General features: G+C 35.2%; 1 protein-coding gene across 1 annotated transcript; it reads right to left on the bottom strand.

The window, feature by feature from the left end:
* Positions 1 to 571: 571 nt before the first annotated feature.
* On the bottom strand, positions 572 to 1,224 carry LOC107848563. Its single transcript, XM_047399684.1, has one exon. The coding sequence runs from the start codon at positions 1,082 to 1,084 to the stop codon at positions 785 to 787; it is 300 nt and encodes a 99-aa protein (XP_047255640.1). The 5' UTR covers positions 1,085 to 1,224; the 3' UTR covers positions 572 to 784.
* Between the last annotated feature and the right edge of the window lie 1,178 nt (positions 1,225 to 2,402).

Raw genomic sequence — 2,402 nt, 5'->3', positions numbered from 1 at the left:
CATGAATCATTGGCTTCTTAGATATCGCCATAAATAATTTCAACGCACAGCTAAAGAAGTCACTTCCCAATTTATGTAGATGCGGATCAAAGTGAAACTTCTATCTTACAAATGAAGCTCCAGTAGTCAGGTAATATAAAACTATACATAGTAAACTTAGCGTAATATGAAGAGTACCAGAACCAATGTAGGCAGGCTCACTAAGCATACTCAATTTATTTGCTGCAAAGTGATGCTTTTTCTTCGGAAGATAACAGGAATTTGGAAACTTGTCAGAAAAGCCTTTCTACTTCTCCGGAGGTAGTGGTATGGACTGCGTACATCTTACCCCAGACCCCACTATGTGGGAATATACTGGGTTTGTTTTTGTTGTTGTTGCTGTTGTTGGAAACTTATCCAAAAAAAAAAAAAAAAACTATTGGTTTCAATATCTCCCAATGTTCAAATTTTATGGTATCCACACATACACAAAGACACAGACACACACGCGCGCGCACACACATGTAACTCAATTTCTGTATGATCTCAGTGGAACAATTTACACGAATGTATGAAGTTGAAAAGAAAACAATAGAACAAATATGGCTAACTCATGGTATAAAGTTGTCAAAGTATAACAGTAATTACAAAATAGAACCAGAAACATGCTAATTAACTTATCACAAGTACCACCAAACATATACAATACATAAAAATTAGATACTTTTATCAACCTGAAGAATCTGAATTAAGTACAATATGATAGTGAAACATCGTAACGAGACTGTTAAAAAGCGAACCAGTTCTAAGTTGAACGGTTGGGAGGGCGAACAGAGATATGAACCGGAATCGGACGACCCGTACCTGTCCCTCCACAGCTGCTGCAAGCCATCCGACCCGATCCGGCACATGTCCGACAACCCACGTCCCCATCTGGCCAGCGAGAACACATGCAAGAAACCCGACCCGTACCATTGCAACTGGGGCACCGAGGGAACTGACCCGTACCCGAACCCATCATGGTCTTCTGGTCTATCACTGATTTCACCAGAGCGGCACCGGCCAATACACTCAGACCTAATTGAGTCAGAACAATTGGACCCATTTTTCCTGAAGAAGAAACAACTTTCAAATTATCTTCAAGTTGTATTAATATCGATAATTTTTATTCAATTTAGGTGAGAGAATATGACTTTATTCTTTCTTTCAAGTATTTTTCTTTTAAAATGGAAATGAAGTGGTTGCTGGGTTGTACACGTAAAAGGGTGTGAACCTGGTGAATTTAAGGAGGCTACGGTTTTGGAATGCAGCAGCAGATTGTTTTGATTACTATTTTATTTTATTTATTTTACTGGTTCTGGTTGACTCTTCTGTTTTCCATTTCGTGCGTGTAAGCTTTTTATTTATTATTTTGTTTGGGTGCAATCGCGTGTAAGCTTGGTTTCTACTTGTTTGCTTATTTGCACTCAACTTTGGAAAATTGTGAGTTTGCTTTCTCCCACTTGATTTCTACATATAATTATTTTATTTTTATACTTTTCATACCTTTTCTTTGGTAAAGGATCTAAACTATTTCAATGGAGTAAAAATACTTTTTTATTTTTTTGACTCAATAATTTTTCTTTATTTTTTTTGTTTACTCAAAAAAAATATTCCTCACTCTAAAAACTATCAGCGTTAATAATCAGCCTATTTAATATCATCCGACTCATCTTAAGAATCCGCTAGTAGACCACTTCTTTTATCAACTAGTCTAAAAAATTCAAATACCAATTCTTAAAAGGAATTGTCAAGCTACTGAATCAGTAACATTTACCATATTTTTAAGGGATCGTTTGGTAGAGTGCATTGATAAAATTAATGCATGCATTAATTAATATGTATTGTCAGTACCTTATTTAGTACGTTTTTCAGCCTATGTATAACTAATGCTTGCATTAGTTATGCACTCTATTATGTATTGAAGTGTGTGTTATTATATAATACACATTATTTTTTATGTATTAGTAATATAATGACTGTAACACATGCATCAACTTTTTAAATGACATTATTACTCCTCAAAATATTTTTCACTTCTTTTCCCACCATTATCTCATTCCCTAGTTCCTTCCCATTAGTTTTAAAAAAATTGTCATTGGGAGAATGAACTCCTACGCCTAGAAGGTTTGGTTGTACTTTGCCATGGCTATATGATCTAGAGAAAATGCAGAACGTAACAAAGAAAGAAGAATATAAGAAATGTCATCTGCTTCATCATACTTGTAATTTGTAACTCGTTTATGCAAACAGTTTTGGATATACCGTGCAATGTTAGATAGCAAAATTCAATCTACCATTGGGAATGGGGAGTGGTTAAAGATACTATGTACGGTGACTTGAATCCCGCCTTGGCGGTTCTATGTTCATAAAGGCTATTGTTT

The sequence above is a fragment of the Capsicum annuum genome, chromosome 11, assembly GCF_002878395.1.
Source record: "Capsicum annuum cultivar UCD-10X-F1 chromosome 11, UCD10Xv1.1, whole genome shotgun sequence".
In the NCBI taxonomy this organism is placed as follows: domain Eukaryota; kingdom Viridiplantae; phylum Streptophyta; class Magnoliopsida; order Solanales; family Solanaceae; genus Capsicum; species Capsicum annuum.
Note: the sequence above shows the minus strand (reverse complement) of the source record. Positions and strands in the feature narration are given on the sequence as shown.